This window comes from Solanum lycopersicum, chromosome 6, assembly GCF_036512215.1.
Source record: "Solanum lycopersicum chromosome 6, SLM_r2.1".
Taxonomy (NCBI): Eukaryota; Viridiplantae; Streptophyta; class Magnoliopsida; order Solanales; family Solanaceae; genus Solanum; species Solanum lycopersicum.
Window position 1 is genome coordinate 28,288,724 of NC_090805.1, and position 20,206 is coordinate 28,308,929.

Below are 20,206 nucleotides of genomic sequence, written 5' to 3' on the forward strand. Positions count from 1 at the left end.
TAACTTGATAATTCTAACTATAACAATTCTTTCCTAGTATCTTGCATGCAAAGTGATAAGTTATGTATTTCTAAATCCTTGAGCCGGCATCTAGAAAATTTCACTCCGCACCTTGGTCCGGCTACATGTGTTGCTATCTAACCCTTATCTTTACCTCATATTAAGCATCGTATTCGATATTTGACTAAGTTATTACCTCGTACCAATCAATACTAGCCTATCAGATAGTGTATACTAAATCTATGTTGATAATTCTTTTCCTATTATCTACCTCCTTGGTCCGGCAAGTAGCATTAAGGCGAGTTCTAACGTTGGCCATCCGTTAAAAAGACTTCTAAGCGAAAGAATTATTAATACATGCAAGACACTATTCTAGAATTGTTATTTTAGTTAGGTTTTACCTCATTATTTGCCTATGGTTCCCATAACCCTAGTTATGGAGTTTAGTTACCCATAGTCATAATCATAATATTCAAATATATGATATAAGAATGCATGTACTTACTTCAATGAGAAAGAGTAAAATCCGAAAGTTCACTTGATTAATCAACAAAAATCACCAACAATCACTTACAAGAATCTCAAAGTAATCAAGAATCTCACAAAAAATCTAATGATAATCAAAGGCCTAACCAAATAATCTAGAGTCTCACCTAATAATACCGAGTCTAACCCCAAAAACGAGGTTTTTCAAACTATTTATAGAAAATAAAAACCTAAGTAAACAAGGATTCTATTTGTTGGAAATCTGTCAAAATGCGGCTGGGTCGACGGACCTCGCGACGGATCGTCGTGGTCACAACGTACCGTCACGGACTCCGTCGTCCCATACTTGTGCAATTTCTTCTGCTACTCTCTTCATAACCCTCAACAGCAAATATGACATATCGTCACAGGCACAACGGTCCGTCGAGGGTCTTCGTTCCAAAACACTTAAACTCTTTGAATATAGGTACTGGGACTACTTCTCTGAACTTCATGACGAACCTGTAGGACGGACTGTCATAGACACGATGGACCGTCATGGACACGACGGACCGTCATGGAATCCGTAACCCCACACTTGGTCAGACTTCCCCATATTCCTTCAGTAGCTGCACTACGCTGCCACCTACGAACCGTCACAAGCATGACGGACCGTCACAAGCTCCGTAGGTGGTCTCTTTTGCATTTCTTCGCTCAAAAACCTCTGCATTCATCTTTGGACAAATTTCCTGCAAATAAAGAGAAACTTATATAAAAATTAGCACAAAAAGGCTTTTGGACACACTAAAATTAAAAAAAAGTAATAATAATACCGTGAAACCACGGTACTTCAACACCCTCAACTTAAATTAGTTGTTCGTCCTCAAGCGACGCACTATGACTCAATACACAATCTTTGTACAATAGTATCCATGTTTTATCCTTTGCAATCATTTGACTATCAATCCCAATTAATCTCATCATATTTATGCATGCTATCACTATTAGGCTTGAATTATGTGGAATCAGACCATGACACAGACTCACCATGCACTAACACCTATCCTCTTCAATTTCTCACTGAGGTGCTAATATTTCCGGTAATGCAACTAGTGTCCTCACTTCAAAACAAAATCCTCATTTTTCACACAATGATTTCAGTTTGAGTATAAGGATTACTTTTCAACACTCACTCTCAGAACAAATTCACACTCATTCATACCTATTGCCATAAGCTTACCCTTATTTTCACTGCTTTAAGTTCGCTATACAACCCTTAGGATCACGATAGGACTTAATTAGCTTGTAATATAGGCTCAAGGTCAGGTAGGGTATATTTAGGTATACTTTAGTGACTTTTTGCCCTCCTTGACATATCGGCTAAACATACCATTTTCTATCATTTTATTTTGCCCAGTTTCCCACATTCTTTCACCTTGCTATTTTCCCTTTTTTTTCTTCATTTGTGTGACTCTCTTCTTTTCTTGCTTGTATGTTTTTGTTTTTTTTTTCATTTTTACTTTTCTTTCAACTAATCCTTGAGTCACTTTACTTTTGTTCTCTCTCTATCTTTATTCTTTCAACCCCACTTTCCTGAGCATTCCTCATAATAGCCACCCTCAACTCATGGCTTTGCCATGAGTCAAAGTACACAATACCCAAAGTTGGGTCAGGGCCATAACGAAGGTTGTTTACTGCATTAGCCACCCTCAACTTATGCTTTTGGCATAAGCTGAGGTGCACATGTCCAAGGAGGGACCAGGGCCAACACATTATTCCCAGAAAAGATCAGTTGGGGTGAAAAAGAAAGATCTAATTTAAGCTCAGATCATTTGGATCAAAGAAGGATAAATTTCATTTGGTTTTCTTTTATTTAGGCTAAAAATGGGCTATATTGAATAAGGGCATATGATCCTTTCCTAATTGTCTATTACAGCTTACTTTTAGCAGGACTAACCAGGCGAGTTCTAGCTCAGTACAAATAGTGGACTATTCAAATCTTCATCACACTCACTTGACATCTCATCACTCTACCAGATTATCAGACACCTAGTTCAAATTTTAGACTTAGGGTAATGCAGTGGTGTACCTCTATGTCATGCTTAGAGCCACACATTTATCAATTACTATGCCTAGTCATGCATAATTTTCCAATTTATCAGGATATCATTTTAGCAATCATGCTCCAAAATTAAACTATGTACACAAGATATAGACATGTCGGTTCAACAGAAAAAGTAATCAGTCTCTTGGGGAGAAAGAATACAGGCAAGAAAACCCCAAAAAAGGATAGTGAATCGGGCTACTCAGACTTCACCCTAGCACTCACTTTCCATTTACCCCACCCCCAACAAAAAGACATGCAATTGTCCCCAATGCATAAAAATTGAAATACTAGAGTGGTAGGTGAAGCAAATTTGGGGCGCAAAGCGCCGACGATCAGCAAGCTGGTGGGTCTGGTTCCCCGGGACCCACTTCCTCTGTAATCTGGACACCCTCAATGGTGTCCTCAGCAACAACAACACTATCATCAGTGCCTCCCGTTATCTCCACAGTTTGGGAGCTAGACGCCCCAACCGCTAACTCTCCTGCTCTCATCTGGCGCTCCTCCTCCTCAGCAAGTAAGGCTCTCCTTGCAGCCTCCATCTCATGGCACTCCTTCTTCCGTGATCGCGCCTCATCCTCCGCTCGACCCCTACGCCTCTTGGCATGCTCTTGAGGGGGAGGTGGTGGAATCTCTGAGGTGGCGAATAGGGCCGCCAACACTGTATCTTCAAAAGGCTCGAAAGAAGGGGCCTCATACTCAGGCACCCTAGACTCTAAGATCATGGCAATATCTGCACGAAGACTATCGCCCGCAGCTTGAAGGGTCGACACATTCACCAGAGAAGCTGGCTGGGCTAGCACCCGCAACTCAAAAGCGTCCAAGCGCTGGTGAACCTCAACGATCTTCCGCTCTGTGTGCTGGACCATTTTCCGCTCCAAGCGCTCTTCTGCCTCGGTAATAGACCTCTGCATCCACGGCTGAATATGATGCGGAAGTGTAGCCATTTGCGCCTCTAATTTTTGGACCCTAGCAAACGGGACCAGAGCGGGTAAAGGGCTGTGCGAGAGGACCTCGGGGCATTGCTACTACCCGGGATAGACTCGACCGGGGTAGTGTCACTGGAAGCCGCCTACGTAGCCGTGCGGGCCTCGGCTACCGTATCAGCCAGATCGTCAGCAAGTGGGGGCAGCTCTGGACGGGGCCCTCTACGTGGAGCCAACTCATTGGCCTCATCTGTGATGAGGCCGACATCAACAGTGCCCAGAGGGGTCTTGAGCTGATCAACGTGCCATATAGGCACACCTGCGGACTTGCAGAGAGAAAATATCATGCACGGGAAAGGGTAAGTAGTTGTGACCTTAAAATCCCTCTCGTGCATGACCGCCTGTAGAAGCCACGCAAAATCCACCTCAAACCCGGCTATCATCGCCGCCATGAATACTGATCGATCCCATGTGACGATATTATCAGCGGTAGTGGGGGAAAGGCAGTGGCGGACAATCAACCATAAAAACTTTGCTGTGAAAGTCAGGTTAGCCTTCTTGATGGCCCCCTTCGGCTCGGTCACCTAGTCGGCACCCTCTCCATCAACTGACAAGTGCAGGGCCATCCACCTCTTGGTGGTCTCTCTCAGCGATGGCTCGCGCAGGAATTGTCCATCTTTAACAAGCTGCCATCGGTAGTCAAACTCGGCAATGAGAGGGGTTCGATTAGCATCAACACCCTCGCCGTATAGAAACCGACGGATGGCAGGCAGAGAGATATCGACTTGAACGCCCCGTAATCGGACCTGCTCTAGTGGGGCCTATTTGGTGGGGGCAGCCCGCCTATCAATCTGTGATCGGAGAGTCACTACGTAGGATGCATAGAACTCTCGGACCAACTCTTCACTATAACGTCCCAACGGACGTGTTGTCCACTCCAGTCGATGTCTGGTGAAGGGATTGTGGATCTCAGGCATCATTGGGAGACTCAATGTAAGGACCCGCCGCTCCAATGTGAGTGTTCGAGTCATAACTCCTTTGTCATTTAGGAACTTTGCGTCGGAGTATACTTGAAATTGCCCGTCGACACACCACCGGTTGGGCTGGTCAGTAGCCGGGGTGAGAGCATGAGCTGGTAAACCGGGTGTGGATTCCGAACTGTCAGCCTCATCAAACGAGGCCGACGCTGCAGCGGTGGCGGGTGCAGGAACCTTAGCAGAGCCGGAGGCTTCCTCCGACCACGAAACTCCTAAGGAGCCAGACGCTCTTTCTTCATTGGTGGCTGACCCAGAAGGTGTGCTGGTCATTGTGCGCTCTTCATCGGACTGGGAGGCAGTGACTACGCCGGATGCCACCTTTTTGGGTGTGGCTCTGACAGCACGTGCAGCACGGGAAGGGGTGGAAGTGCCTGGGGGCACATACTCGGGGTCACGCTCATCATCAGAGCCAATTACCAGGCGGGCATACGGGGTGAAAGACTTCGATCGCCCACGTGCATAGACTTGATCTTATTTTGGTGCCATCGTAGATAGTACCTGTAAAGGATCAATATTAGTACTAGAAGGAGCAAACAAGACAAGCAAAACCACACAAAATAAATAATTTTTTTTTTAAAAAAAAGACATTTCTATAGTAACATCATGTGGTCCGTCGTGTCTTACTTAGACTATATTTATATGGAGAACCCTGAAAGAGAGTCTCTGACAAGTATGACGGTATGTGCAGGATGGACCGCCACAGGTACGATGGTCTTTCGTAGGTGTCCGTTAGAGGACATTTGAAAAAAATATGGAGACCCTTAGGAGAGGGGTCTCTGACAATCATAACGGTCATGCAGGATGGACCGTCGTTGGTATGACGGTCTGTCATACTTGTCCATTTGAGGACACTTCGAAAAATGGAGAGAGACCCTTAGGAACAGGGTCTCTGACAACCAGAACGATTGTGCAGGACGGACCGTCATAAAGACGACGGTTCGTCACATGTGTCCATTGGTAGACACTTAGAAAAAGTGAGAGACCCTTAGGAACAGGGTCTCTGAAAACCAGAACGGTTGTGCAGGACGGACCATCGTGGGGATGACGGTCTGTCGCATATGTCCGTTTGAGGACACTTGCATAAAATTGGACAGTGGGGTGTTAGGGCTTTTGGAACGGACCCTACGATGGTCCGTCGTGGGTATGACGGTCTGTCATCGGGGTCTCGTTCTATAAATCAGTGACAGAACTGGGGGTGCCCCATTCATCCCCTATGACCCAAATCGAATTGGTAGTGTTTGAACCTACATTTGTCTGACCCAAATACCTAGTAAACTGGCAATGCTAAAGCACCTATTTCTAGGGTTGTAAACACGACAATTTCGATGATTTTTAACCTAGGTTAGACAGAATTTTATATAAAAGAAATGAATATATCAAGAAGAACTAGGCTAATACTAATTGATAAACAAAAATGCAATATAAATGAGTAGAAATTAGAGACACATACCTGAGAATTGGAGACAAACAAGAGTAAAGGGTACTTAATGATCACGTAGACACCCACAACAGTAGCTCTCCGACTAGTACATGATGGCTTTTAGTATTTTGGAAAATATGGGGAAAATGATCGATTGAAGAGAGAGATGGTTTTGGAAGTTGAAAAGGGAGGGAAATAGGAGGAAGAGTGAAGGAATGGGGTGAAATGAAGGGTTGGGGGTTTTAAATGTTGACTTTTATTAAAACCCTCAGCCGGGTTGGGTCGGGTATGCCTCATTAAGGATGCGACGAATCCACGACGACGGTCCGTCTCATATGTGACGGTGCATAGTGGTTCCGTCGCGTGTGCCCTAGTTTGAAAGTAACAAAAAGATGTACCTGGCACGACGAATTCATGCGACGGTCCGTCACAGTTGAAACGGTCCATCGTTGTATCCGTCAGTGACTGCTGCAGAGTAATTTTCTGCAGAATTTCTTGGTGATGTGCCTGCAAATTAAAAACCCATTAGTAGAAAATGCTACCATTACTAGAAAGAAAAAAACTATAAGTATTGGGTTGCCTCCCAACAAGCGCCTGATTTAACATCGCGGCACGACTGAGGACACTTGATTACTCAGCCTTCATCAAGATGGTATGTCTTTGTCACTTCATTCACCGATGCAGTATACCCAAAATAGATTCGTTCTCTATTCACCTTAAACCACACTCCCTCCTTGGTTTTTAACTCAACTGCTCCATGAGGGAATACTTGGGTGATCAAGTTAGGGCCAGTCCGTTTGGACTTGAGCTTGCCCGGAAGACAAGGCAACCCAGATCTATCTAAAAGTACCAAATCTCCAACCATAAACTCTTGTTTTGCACTTTTTTCTTTATTCTCCTTCTTCATCTTTTCTTTGTGGGATATAGCTGATACTGATTGAAGCTCACCACTCCCCCTCATGATCCTACAAACGTTGAAGGTCGCTTCTTCATTGTTCAACCAAAATTTCATTTGCTCCTTTTCCATATCAACTACGGCTCTACCTGTAGCAAGGAATGGCCTCCCAGGAATAATAGGCACTTCAAAATCAACTTCACAATCAAGAATAACAAAATCTGCCTGAAATATGAATGACTCCACTTTTACTAGCACATCATGGAGTATCCCTATAGGCCTTTTCATTGTTCGATCAGCCATCAGTAGCCGCATCGCAGTGGGTTTTGGGTCACCCAAACCCAAACTTATTGTAAATCGAGAGGGGCATGAGATTCATGCTTGCCCCCAGATCACATAATGCTTTCGCAAAATGTAATGACCCGACTGTACAAGGAATAGTGAACGCACTCGGATCTTCTTTCTTTTGTATGAGAGATCTTGTAGCAATAGCACTACAATGCTGCAAGCTATCATCATCCTCGAAAGGGACATTGATAATCGAGCATAACCGTACATTTGTTCAAGAGCTTCTACCAAAGGGACATTGATAGAAAGCTTCTTCAGTATTGTTATAAAACGCCGATATTTACCATCCTCGATCTTTTTCACTAATCTCTGAGAGAAGGGTGGTGGTGGTCTAGTCATGGGAATTACCTTCATAGGGACTTCTGCATATTTTTCAGTGCTTTCTTCTGCTTCACCACTACCCTTTACCATCTTATCATCATCCTTTCTCACTTTTTCCTCATTAGACGGCATAGGTGGGTCAATGGTTTGCTTGCCACCACGAGTGGTGATTGCCATACAGTGTGCGTCATTTTTTGGATTTTGGACAGTGTTGCTAGGAAGAGTGCCCGGTTGCCGTGTTTTTACAGTCGCAGATAATTGGGCCATTTGCAACTTGATTTGCTTAATCGATATTGCATGTGTATCGACTTTTTTCTCAATACCTACTAAATCACACCTTAACTCTTTAATGTGCTCATCACTAGCATCGAACCTCCTCATCATATTGTGCAACATATCCTCAACTTGCGTCATACTATCTCCACCATCCCTAAGAGTAACTTCACGATTTTGAGGAGGGACATATGGCCCCTTCCTATCATTTCTGTTACCGTAGTTACCCCTGTTGAAGTTGTTGTCGCGGTTGTAGTTTCCATCTTGGACATAATGACCCTCATGGTTGTAGTTACCATAGATCCGACCTTGGTTCCCTTGACCTTGGCGCTAATTATCCTGATTTTAGCCTTGGGCACTCGGTCGGAAACCCCCATCTGCTCATTTACTGCATAGGAGTCCTCCGCATAATAACATTCATCATTAGGTGGCGGTGGTTTCGACAAGTAGTTGACTGCATTTATCTTTTTTGCACCCCCAGTGACATGTTTTAGTACCAACCCAAGCTCAGTTCTCATCTGAGACATTTCTTCACGAATCTCATTTGTGGCTGGGTTATGAGTGGACTGCACTGCGAAGGTGTTTCTCCCGGTATCTGACTTCCTAGTACTCCAAGCTTTATTATTTTGGGAGATTTTCTCTAATTTTTCAGCAATCTCAGCATAAGGACACCCCATAAAATTCACCTGCTATAGTGTCCAACATCGCTTTATTATTATCATCTTGTCCCCGATAGAAGTATTCCTTCAGTGACTCATCATCTATGCGGTGATCTGGGACACTTCTCAAGAACGAGGTCTATCCCAAGAACTACTAACTGACTCTCCTGGTAGTGCCACAAAGTTGTTCACTCTGTCTTTGTGGTTTAGTTTCTTGGAGACCGGATAGTAGCGTGCTAAGAAGACACCCCTTAGTTGGTCCCAAGTAAAAATTGAGTTGTAAGGGAGCTCAGTGAACCATATAGCAGCCTCTCCCGTCAGTGAGAGAGGAAACACTCTAAGCCCTATTACATCTAAGTCCAAGCCCTACACAGCTTTTACACACTGCCCTTACCTTAGCTATATGGGCATGTGGATCCTCAGAAGGTAGCCCTGAAAACAAACCTCGGGCAGTGATTATTTGCATCAGGCTACTAGTTACCACAGAAGTATGGCCTGGTGGTAAAGGAGGCAAGACAAGTGGTCCATCAGAGTCTGATATGTTGTTATAGCCTCTGTAGTATGCTTGGGGCCGTGGAGCGGGATTTTGTCCCCTCTGTTGGTGTTCACCAGAGCATCGGGTAACAACTGACCATGAACATCAACAGGAGCTGGATGTTTTGGTTTGTATCATCATCATTGATTCTCAAGTTTCGATTCATGTTGCGTAGTGTATGCTCTAATTCGTGATCGTAGGGAAACAAGGGTTCTCTTCCTCTCCGTGTATTTGGCATACAAGGAAATTGGTTCTGCACAAATCAAAAACAATAAAATCAAGTAAAATCAAGAAAATATCAACTAAACTATAGTAATAAGTTTAAGTTAATCTAAAAGCTACTTTCCCCGGCAACGACGCCAAAATTTGATACACTCAAACTTACTTCTCAAATAAGAAGTAAAGCGGTCGTGTCAAATAAATAACCCAACTAGTGAGGTTGGGATCGTTCCCACGAGAAAAATAGTTTAGACTTAACTTCAATCCACTATTATTATTGTTCAGTCAATTACTTCCTCAGAAAGCAAAAATAATAAAGGGGGGGTTTCTATTTCTAAATAAATGAAAATAACTAGCGAAATTGAAAGAGACACTTAAAAGCTTTAAATGTTGGAGTTTAATCAATTAATCAAAGTAACTAGGGTTTACATGTTCCCCACAGGTTCATAACTTGATAATTCTAACTATAACAATTATTTCCTAGTATCTTGCATGCAAAGTGATAAGTTATGTATTTCTAAATCCTTGGACCAGCATCTAGAAAATTTCACTCCGCACCTTGGTCCGGCTAAGTGTGTCGCTATCTAAACCTTATCTTTACCTCATATTAAGCATCATATTCGATATTTGACTAAGTTATTACCTCGTACCAATCAATACTAGCCTATTAGATAGTGTATACTACATCTATGTTGATAATTCTTTTCCTATTATCTACCTCCTTGGTCAGGCAAGTAGCATTAAGGCGAGTTCTAACGTTGGTCATCCGTTAAAAAGACTTCTAAGCGAAAGAATTATCAATACATGCAAGACACTATTCTAGAATTATTATTTTAGTTAGGTTTTACCTCATTATTTGTCTATCGTTCCCACAACCCTAGTTATGGAGTTTAGTTACCCATAGTCATAATCACAATATTCAAATATATGATATAAGAATTTATATACTTACTTAAATGAGAAAGAGTAAAATCCGAAAGTTCGCTTGATTAATCAACAAAAATCACCAACAATCACTTACAAGAATCTCAAAGTAATCAAGAATCTCACAAAAAATCTAATGATAATCAAAGGCCTAACCAAATAATCTACAGTCTCATCTAATAATACCAAGTCTAACCCCAAAAACGAGGTTTTTCAAACTATTAATAGAAAATAAAAACCTAAGTAAACAAGGATTCTATTTGCTGGAAATCTGTCAAAACGCGGCTGGGTCGACGGACCTCGCGATGAATCGTCGTGGTCACGATGGACCGTCACGGACTCCGTTGTCCCATACTTGTGCAATTTCTTCTGCTGCTCTCTTCATTACCCTTGACGGCAAGTATGACGGATCGTCACAGGCACAACGGTCCGTCGAGGGTCTTCCTTCCAAAATACTTAAACTCTTAGGATATGGGTACTGGGACTACTTCTCTGAACTTCATGACGAACCTGCAGGACGGACCATCATAGACACGATGGACCGTCATGGACTCCGTAAACTCACACTTGGTCAGACTTCCCCATCTTCCTTCAGCAGCTGCACGCTGCCACCTACGGACCGTCACAAGCTCCGTAGGTGGTCTCTTCTGCATTTCTTCGCTCAAAAACCTCCGCATTCATCTTTGGACAGATTTCCTGCAAATAAGGAGAAACTTATATAAAAATTAGCACAAAAAGGCTTTTGGACACACTAAACTTCAGGAAAAAGTATCAATAATACCGTGAAACCACGGTATATCAAGTGGCATTCTGAATGCTTTCATGTCTATCAGATACGATGCTCATACCTTCTCATATGCCATAGATCTCTCGGATTCTTTCGAAAAATCATTTCCATGATGCATCATTCTCTGAATCGACTACAACAAAAGCTAATGGAAGTATTTTACCTGATTCATTGATAAATACATATATAATGGATTAGGTTATAAAATCATGTGTAGCTATTTGTAATAACTAACTATGTATAATGTGAATATGTATGTAACATTCATGAAAAAATTATCCTAAACTCATTTAATATTCAATAAATATTCAAATTAAACTAACCTGCCGCATCCTGCGTGCAAGTTGTCAAAATTGTTCCCCTGTAGGCTGATTTTAAGAAACTACCATCAACAGGCATGCAATACTTCCATTCTTTAATTAAGGCGTAAAGAGCTACATATGCATATGAAAAACGTCCATCGTCTGTCTTTTCCAATTTTGTGACGGATCCGGGATTTGTATGCCTAACCATGTACAAGTAGCTAGACAACTTTCCATATGAATCTTTAGGTTTACCTCTTATTATCTCTAGTGCCTTTTCTTTTGCTCTCCAAGCCTTCATGTAGTTCAAATCAACGGCATATTGATTTCTAATGTCACGTTGTATATCGGCTGGAGTATATATTGTCGTAGGATTGTCAATATTGCTCGATATAATCCTCCAACAAACTTCGAAGTAGCATGACGTTGTGAAAAAAATCTTGATTCATTTCCACATGTGTGAACATTGTAAAATTTTCTCACCTTGAATATATTTGAATTATTAAGGCTGGAAGACTTAAAATACCATGAACACTGATCATCAACACAAACAAGACAATACTTGCAAAATTGATTGACATCATTTTGTAATCTATTATGGAATAACATTCCAAGGATCATTATGATTAAGAATTCTAAAATTTAGTAGTTGTAAAAATATATTATATATGCCACATACATGATAAGACATTTTTGAGATTTTACCATGGACTCTTATTATTTATTATATAACTATCAGTTTCTATCTAGGAAACAAGTAAAATGTCTTTTAACATTGCCAACCTATTACTTTCAACACTAACTCTATGGATGTGGATTATAATTAAAAAGATGAAAAGCTTTGCAAGGAGACCACAAATAAAACCAAAGTCAAGCTGGTGGAACAATTTGGAAAATGACTATTATATGGTTTTATTCCTGAAAGAAGGAATTTATGCAAAGAATACTGCAAAACAAACCATGTTTTATTAACGGATGTTGATGCTTTGATCACACTAATATAAAATGTACACAATATATTATCAACGAGGTATACACATAAACAGAGGTTGCAAAGTTAATTTGTAAAAGTTCATTTATTACCTCATTGTACTTGAACGCTTAACTTTGAACTGAAATTTTTTCTTGATGGCAATGTGATTTAAAACATCTTGAAGTGTCTCCTTGTTCAAATAAAACTGACCTTTTTTGATGTCTTTATGAACTCTATTGTTGATTATACCATCTTCATAAATATCCATTAGATCACGCGAGTAATTGTTGTTGATTGGAATTACTGTTTGAGTAAGTTCAACATGCTCTACCAGTTGCATATCATGCGTAGAATTAGAACTTGAACTAACAATATTTGAAATTGACAAAATTCCGTCATCGTTTTTTTCCTTCAATGTTATACACAATGGAAAATCTGTGAAAGAACTTTTTCTTTTCAAATTCAAATACCATCTCAAACTCCTATCATTGATATCTTCATTGGAGTACAATTTTGCATCACAGAATATTTAATCTCCATTGTATTGGTTGAAGCATAAACCCCAAGTATCTTTGTCATTTCATGAATGATGGTATCTAGATTTGAACTCACTTTTACTATCACACCATCAACTATCAAATTGTTGTAATTGTGTTCAATATCCCATTTATCGTTGTGTTGAACTAAAATTGCAATATTTTCTTCCATGCCTATAGTCGTGTAATTTGCTTGATCTGTAGTAGAAGAAAGGCACAACTAATGTAATATCGTTCTTATGAAACTGAACAGTTATTTATACCTTGAAGAAAGAAACTGAACAGTTCATGGCCCTTAAAAGAAGGAACTGAACAGTTCATGGTGCCTTAAATCTCTATTTTATTTAACACGGTCTTTTAAAAATACAAAATGACTAAGGAAGTAAATATTAAATTGTCATAAATGCTATTCATTGAATACTGCCATATATATGTAACTATTATTTACATAAATGTGTCTACTTATGTTTTTTTTCTCGAAAAACTATGCAAAATACTCATATAAATAAAATAATTATAATATATATCTTTTACTCTTATATTCTATTAAATAATTATACTATGTATTCTCAATTAATTTCGCTTATTTGATACTGAATTAGTATCACATAATATATTGATATCATTAAAGCTAGTAATTTCGCTTAATTGATACTAAAGTAGTATAAATATAATGTATTGGTATCATTCAGATTTCTTGTAAAAAATTACATATTCGTCAATGAAACTTTATATATATATGTTATATAACTCCTAATTGAATGCTAATACTATAGTATCCCTAACTTAGGTTATGACTTTTTCAATGAGTTGTGACTTTTCTCAAAAGATTGTGATTTTTCTATGAGTTGTGACTCCTTCCAAAAGGTTGTGTTTCCAAAGGATTGTGCTTTTTCAAAGGGTTGTGACTTTTCGAAAAGGTCATAACTTTTCAAATAAGGCACAAAAAACTTTTAATCATACTACCCTTTATTGACTGTAAATAAGATACCACTATTCTAATGAAATAAGTTGTTCTATCCTAAAATGATATATTCCATAATCTCGAGTACTTTAGGAGAATAATTTTAATGATATAATTATTGTTATTTTTTGCTTAAATAAACGTTAGTATGTAATATTCCAAAATATGAAGTTAAAATGATGTAGTCTAAATTATTTGCTTCTGTCAACAATTTCTCTTGAGATGTAAATATATGCTTCTAAGTATACTTTTTCAAAATTTAGAGAATTGTAGCGATTTGTTTTTAATATTCAAGACAAAATAATGATTTTATTTATCAATTATGTGATTTAAACTCTCATAAACTTTGCTTCAACATGTTATTACTCCATCCCTTCCCTTTTTACTTGTCTACTTTTGAATTGACACACTTATTAAGAAAAAAATTAATGAAGTAGTGAGTTTACCATTTTATCCCTATTAATTATGAAGTAGATGAAAAAATCTACATTTTTCAAAGTAATTGTATAGTAAGTAAAAAATAAATTGTTCTTTCTTAATTTGTCAAAATGGACAAGTAATTAGGGACAAGTATGAAAGAAAAATGGACATTAAAAAGGGACGGAGGGAATACTATAAATATTACTCTTTTGTTTTACTTATGTACTATTTCTTAATATTTCACTATTTTTACGAAGAAAAGTTTATATGACCTTGTAATAATGTCGGTTGCAGTTTGTATAACTTTAGTTTTTATTATTTATTTCATAGTTAGTTTTATGAGATAAATATTTTTACTAATGCAAATATATATTATATTTGGATAGGTATTTATATTTAAATTAAAGTATTATATAAGTCACGAATGTATTATCAATTTAACAAGTTCTTCTAACTTCAAATATATTATTTTTTAAAATGTTCCGAGTTTTCATTTTTTCTTTAAAAAATGTGAAAATATGTGAATATATAAAATGTTGTTGTTCCATTCACGTATTCATATGATATCTAAACAATTTGATATGGAATGCACATTCAAAACAAATACGGTTAGATGACAAGAAAAATACAAAGCTAATAAGAGATAAAAATATACCTTGTTGTATTTAACTAACAAAAATATTCATTCACCATCTTCATAGGTTTGCGTGAATAAGAGATATATAGATAACAATCCACATTAAATATTCACAAAAGAATCAACAATATTATTTTTTGCTAAGGTTATTATTCACGTCTTTGATTAAATAAACAATACAATTTACTATAACATATACTTTTAAAATTGGTAATCAAGTATAACACACTAGTCAAAAAAAAATTTATATATATTGATTTAGTGTCAGTTAAGCAAAAATTATCAATCTTAATCATAAATTACTTTGGATCAAGACATGAACAAGTAATCATTTTGAGTTTTCGACCCATTAATGTAATTTTTTCATTTGAGAACCCAAGGTGTTTGAGCAAATAAGTTAGAGCTCATTTGAATTGACTTAAAAAAAGTACTAGCTTATAAGTTAAAAATAAAAAGTCAAATTCAAATGACTTTTAGGTCAAAAAAAAAAAAGTAGGGGAAAACCTACTTTTGATTCCCCCTACTTTTGAATTTTGATTTATTTTAAGTCACTTTTGAACTTGTCAAATAATTCCTAACTTATTGAAGTCATTTTTGATCGATTTTAAGTGATTTTTATATTTGACAAACACTTTCAACAATCAAAAACTGACTTAAAAGTAGGTTTGATCAACTTTTAAGCCAATATAGACACTCTCTTTTACTTTGCCCGTCCAGAATTTTGCCAGAATAATACTTATTTTATTTTACCTTTTGTAATATTTTTACCTCTTTAACTTTAACAACATTAATTAATAATGGAAAAAATCAATTTATTTTATTTTAAAATAAAAAAAGGGTATAAATTTTTTAAATTTCTAGCCAAATTTTATGATTATTTTGCATTGACTCATTTAATAAGTGATCAACTAATATGAGGCAAACATTTCAGACATCGTAAAAATAATTTAAAGATAGTATACTTAAATTTTGTAAATCAAACTACATAACATTAATGATTAATTTTTTTAAATTTAAATATACTAAAAATTTTAAAATCAAACTGCATAATATTTAGCTATAATGTTTATGTTTATCTGATAGAAAGTGAAACAACAAAAAAGAAAAGGAGAGATATTTCAGTTTAGAGTGAAATCACTTTTACGCTTCAAGATTTCATAAACCTCTAATGACCAACAACGAGAAATGAAAAATAAAGATTAGAATCAAACGAGTTATATTTAGAAAGAATTTGCACCGTAAGTTGCAAAGAACTTAGCAAGATTTGAACGATTGAAACCACTAAGCTAGAAAAAATTTATTGTTTTTCAAGAATGTCCAAAATGTGTTATTTAATCATTTAACTTATGATTTTACTTATAAATACGGTGTAATTTTCAGATGAAGGGTATCCAATTGGAACATTCTAGCCAAAGGATAGCTACACCCCTGGTTTAAAAAAAAATCTAATATTGAAGAAATAAAATTTTTGTATTGATAATTAAGTATTATTTTTTATTTTGACAACGGTTCAATACCATTTAGTAAGTTTTATTTTTTTCTAAATCTAGATTTTAGGTTGAAGATGAGAAATGCAACATGCTGTGTGACATCCATTAGAAATCAGCAGGATTTCATACTATATTCATAATTCAAACTTTGATAACTTACGAACCGTTGGACCTACTGAAGTTTTGTGATGGTAAAAAAAATGTTGTTAACCTTTATATGTTTAAATAACTATTATTTTATATTTTCTGTAAAAATAATATTTAATTTATTTACAACCAAGTTCTTAAACTAGTACCTTTTAATATAATAATCATGATATATATGAATAAATAAAATAAAGACAAAAGTTAATAAATGTTTTCAGTAGAAGTGTCAGGAACAGGCGAAGAACATTCCAGATGTCTTAACTGGACAAAAAAGACCATTTTACCCATACTATTTTTCATTTCACACGCGAAAATCCGGTTCAGAACGTAGAAGACTCCAGAAGCAAGTATTGCATTCCTACTTCATCGCTAATAGAAGGACCTAGAATCTCATGCATTCGTATATAAACCCTCAACTCTCATGCTTTAGCTCATCAAAAATCGCAACTCACAAGTTTTCTTTCTCAAATTACCATTAACTTCTTATTCATTTTCACTTTATCGGCTTTCTTCTTTTTTTTTTGGTTTTGTTGAGCTTTGAGCATCAATGGCGGATGTGCAGATGGCTGAGGCAGAGACATTTGCTTTTCAGGCTGAGATTAACCAGTTGTTGAGTTTGATCATCAATACTTTCTACAGTAACAAGGAGATTTTCCTTCGTGAACTCATTAGCAATTCTTCTGATGCATTGGATAAGATCCGGTTCGAGAGCTTGACGGACAAGAGTAAACTCGATGCGCAGCCTGAACTCTTTATTCGCCTTGTTCCTGACAAGGTGAATAAAACTCTCTCCATTATTGACAGCGGTATTGGCATGACTAAAGCAGGTAATGTCATTTGCTTCTCACAATTTTATACATCAGTTTCACTATATTCCATTACAGAGGTTTATCTGCTTGATTTTTGCTGTTATTGCATTTTCCTATATGAGCTTTTCCTGAAAGATCTCTAATGCATGATACAGGAGCGGATATACCATATGTTAGGTGCAGGTTCAATTGAATCCATAAATTTCGAGGTTAAGCATAAATATATGTGTAAAATCATAATAATAAACAGTAGACATGGACTCGTGACTCTAAATTGTAGATCCGCTTCTACATAGATAAGTATGTAATGTACTTGTGTAAATATATTTGTTGGCGTTGGAGATTAATGTGTTATCCTTCATTTGGATTTGAATTTATGAAAATGACTGCGAATGTTATATTATCTGTGTGTTGAATAATTAACTAAATTAGGATTAGGTTCGTCTCTGATAGTTGTGTATGAAGTGATTCTATGGTTGAGTTGTATTAGGTTGTTATATGCCGTAGAGATTCTACAGATTTAGGCGAGAAATGGTACTGACCTCTGTTTTCTCTGTGGTTGCACAGATCTGGTTAACAATCTGGGTACGATTGCGAGGTCCGGCACAAAGGAGTTCATGGAAGCTCTACAGGCTGGGGCTGATGTGAGCATGATTGGACAATTTGGTGTGGGTTTCTACTCTGCGTATCTCGTAGCAGAGAAGGTTATTGTAACCACCAAGCACAACGATGATGAGCAGTATATCTGGGAATCACAAGCCGGTGGTTCATTCACTGTCACAAGGGATGTTGATGGAGAGCAATTGGGCAGAGGAACTAAAATCACTCTCTTCCTCAAGGAAGACCAGGTAATTTCGTAGTTCTAATTTCTGTTTTATTTGTGCACAGAAGCAATAAATAAGAACCTGCTAATTTTCCGTAGCCGTACCAAATTGACTGTTAACTTTTCGAAATTAAAATTAAGATGTGCTCTTGAAAACTGTTGTTTGTTCTTGTTAATGTTCTCTTGTAGTTTAATTAATTTGGTTTGACGTACAATTAAGTTTTCTTAGGCGTTCATCAGTTCTTTGATTTTATTTGTAATTAACTTGCATTGGTACTTGCAGTTGGAGTACTTGGAGGAAAGGAGAATCAAAGACCTTGTGAAGAAGCATTCTGAATTCATTAGCTACCCAATTTATCTCTGGACAGAGAAGACAACTGAGAAGGAAATCAGTGATGATGAAGATGATGAACCCAAGAAAGAACAAGAGGGTGATATTGAGGAAGTGGATGAGGATAAAGAGAAGGAGAAAGGTAAGAAGAAGAAAATCAAGGAGGTTTCTCATGAGTGGCAGCTCATTAACAAGCAGAAACCTATCTGGTTGCGCAAACCAGAAGAAATTACTAAGGAGGAATATGCGGCTTTCTACAAGAGCCTGACCAATGATTGGGAGGAACACCTTGCAGTCAAACACTTCTCTGTTGAGGGGCAACTTGAATTCAAGGCAATCCTCTTTGTACCTAAGAGGGCTCCATTTGATCTATTTGACACCCGCAAGAAGATGAACAACATCAAACTTTATGTCAGGAGGGTGTTCATCATGGACAACTGTGAGGAACTTATCCCTGAGTACCTTGGATTCGTGAAGGGTGTTGTTGACTCTGATGATTTGCCCCTCAATATCTCCCGTGAAATGCTGCAGCAGAACAAGATTCTCAAGGTCATTAGGAAGAACCTCGTGAAGAAATGTATTGAGATGTTCAATGAGATTGCAGAGAACAAGGAGGACTACAACAAGTTCTACGAGGCTTTCTCAAAGAACTTGAAGCTGGGCATTCATGAAGATAGCCAGAACAGGGCTAAGTTGGCTGACCTCCTTCGATATCAGTCAACCAAGAGTGGTGATGAGCTGACAAGTTTGAAAGATTATGTAACCAGGATGAAGGAGGGTCAGAAAGACATCTACTACATCACTGGAGAGAGCAAAAAGGCAGTTGAAAATTCACCATTCTTGGAACGCCTAAAGAAGAAAGGATATGAAGTACTCTTCATGGTTGATGCCATTGATGAATATGCTATTGGGCAACTGAAGGAATATGATGGTAAGAAACTGGTTTCTGTTACAAAGGAGGGACTGAAGCTCGATGACGAGAGCGAAGAAGAAAAGAAGAAAAAGGAAGAGAAAAAACAATCCTTTGAGAGCCTTTGCAAGGTCATCAAGGACATTCTTGGAGACAAAGTTGAGAAGGTTGTAGTCTCTGATAGGATTGTTGATTCTCCATGTTGCTTAGTGACAGGTGAGTATGGTTGGACAGCTAACATGGAAAGGATCATGAAAGCTCAAGCTTTGAAGGACAATAGCATGAGCTCTTACATGTCTAGCAAGAAGACAATGGAAATCAACCCTGATAATGGCATTATGGAGGAGTTGAGGAAGAGAGCTGAAGTTGACAAGAATGACAAGTCGGTGAAAGATCTTGTGTTGCTGCTGTTTGAGACAGCTTTGCTAACATCTGGTTTTAGTCTTGATGACCCGAATACATTTGCTGCAAGAATTCATAGAATGCTGAAGTTGGGTTTGAGCATTGACGAAGAAGAGGAAGCTGGTGTGGATGTTGATGATATGCCTCCTCTGGAGGATGTTGGTGAGGAAAGCAAGATGGAGGAAGTGGACTAAGGCATTATGCGTCATCTATATGCGGTTCATATTGAGTTTCTTGATACCCTAAGTAGTTGTTTTCCTTTTCCTTTCTGTTGAATACTGTGTTGTTTTGTTCTTCCGAGTCAGTAGTGTCATGTTGTGTAAGCAGCAAATCCGTATATCATTTTAGGATCGTACAAATTAATGGAACATTAATCTGTTTTATGATATGCTAATCTTTTCATTGGAAACCCGTATATCATTCTAGTCTAGCTTTGTAATAAACTTTCATTTGTCAGACAACATTTACCTTTCTACAGAAACTTCATCTGAACCAAGCCTATTCACACTTGTAATCTTGTTCTTTGTTCAATCAAACACGCGCAGGAGT

General features: G+C 37.9%; 1 protein-coding gene and 1 long non-coding RNA gene across 2 annotated transcripts; one reads left to right on the forward strand and one right to left on the reverse strand.

Annotated features, from left to right (window-relative positions):
- Window positions 1-10,170: 10,170 nt before the first annotated feature.
- On the reverse strand, window positions 10,171-12,714 carry LOC138349040 (uncharacterized). Its single transcript, XR_011221572.1, has 2 exons — window positions 10,975-12,714; window positions 10,171-10,822 (listed from the first exon to the last, which is right to left on the reverse strand). It is a non-coding gene; the product is annotated as an uncharacterized lncRNA (long non-coding RNA).
- A 4,012-nt stretch (window positions 12,715-16,726) lies between these two features.
- On the forward strand, window positions 16,727-20,072 carry HSP90 (heat shock protein 90). Its single transcript, NM_001321563.1, has 3 exons — window positions 16,727-17,209; window positions 17,759-18,039; window positions 18,298-20,072. Exons 1-3 carry the CDS (start codon window positions 16,930-16,932, stop codon window positions 19,849-19,851), a joined length of 2,115 nt encoding a protein of 704 aa, NP_001308492.1. The 5' UTR covers window positions 16,727-16,929; the 3' UTR covers window positions 19,852-20,072.
- Window positions 20,073-20,206: the final 134 nt, after the last annotated feature.